This window comes from Sinocyclocheilus anshuiensis, unplaced genomic scaffold, assembly GCF_001515605.1.
Source record: "Sinocyclocheilus anshuiensis isolate Anshui unplaced genomic scaffold, SAMN03320099.WGS_v1.1 C31385255, whole genome shotgun sequence".
In the NCBI taxonomy this organism is placed as follows: Eukaryota; Metazoa; Chordata; class Actinopteri; order Cypriniformes; family Cyprinidae; genus Sinocyclocheilus; species Sinocyclocheilus anshuiensis.
The window spans coordinates 1-350 of NW_015594548.1; the positions used below are offsets into that span (position 1 = coordinate 1).

The 350-nt window shown below is 49.4% G+C and overlaps 1 protein-coding gene across 1 annotated transcript; it reads right to left on the bottom strand.

Moving 5' to 3' along the window:
• Window positions 1-4: 4 nt before the first annotated feature.
• On the bottom strand, window positions 5-346 carry LOC107682054 (iroquois-class homeodomain protein irx-3-like; the record flags this gene model as incomplete). The annotated part of the gene is made up of 1 exon (XM_016478439.1): window positions 5-346. A coding segment is annotated over one exon (342 nt), but the record flags the coding sequence as incomplete, so codon positions are not given.
• Between the last annotated feature and the right edge of the window lie 4 nt (window positions 347-350).

The following is a 350-nucleotide window of genomic DNA, read 5'->3' on the forward strand; positions in this document are numbered from 1 at the left end:
CTTGTAAATCCTCATAGCCGTCTGAAATTTCAGAGTCGCTCCTGCTGTCCAGTTTCAAATCAGAATGCAGTTCGTCCTGCTCGTCTAAATCGTCCTTATTCTCAATATTCTCCGTGTCGATATTTTCCAAATCGATTTCCTCCTCATCCTCGCGTTTGTCGCCGTCCTCTCCCTCGTGATCGCTGTTGTAAACATTTCCTTCTTCGTCCGTGCGACTCCGTGGGGCCCAGGTCATCTTGTTCTCCTTCTTTAGCCTCCTCCTGGCGTTGGCGAACCAGGTGGACACTTGAGTGAGGGTCATTTTAGTGATAATGGCCAGCATAATCTTCTCTCCTTTGGTGGGGTACGGG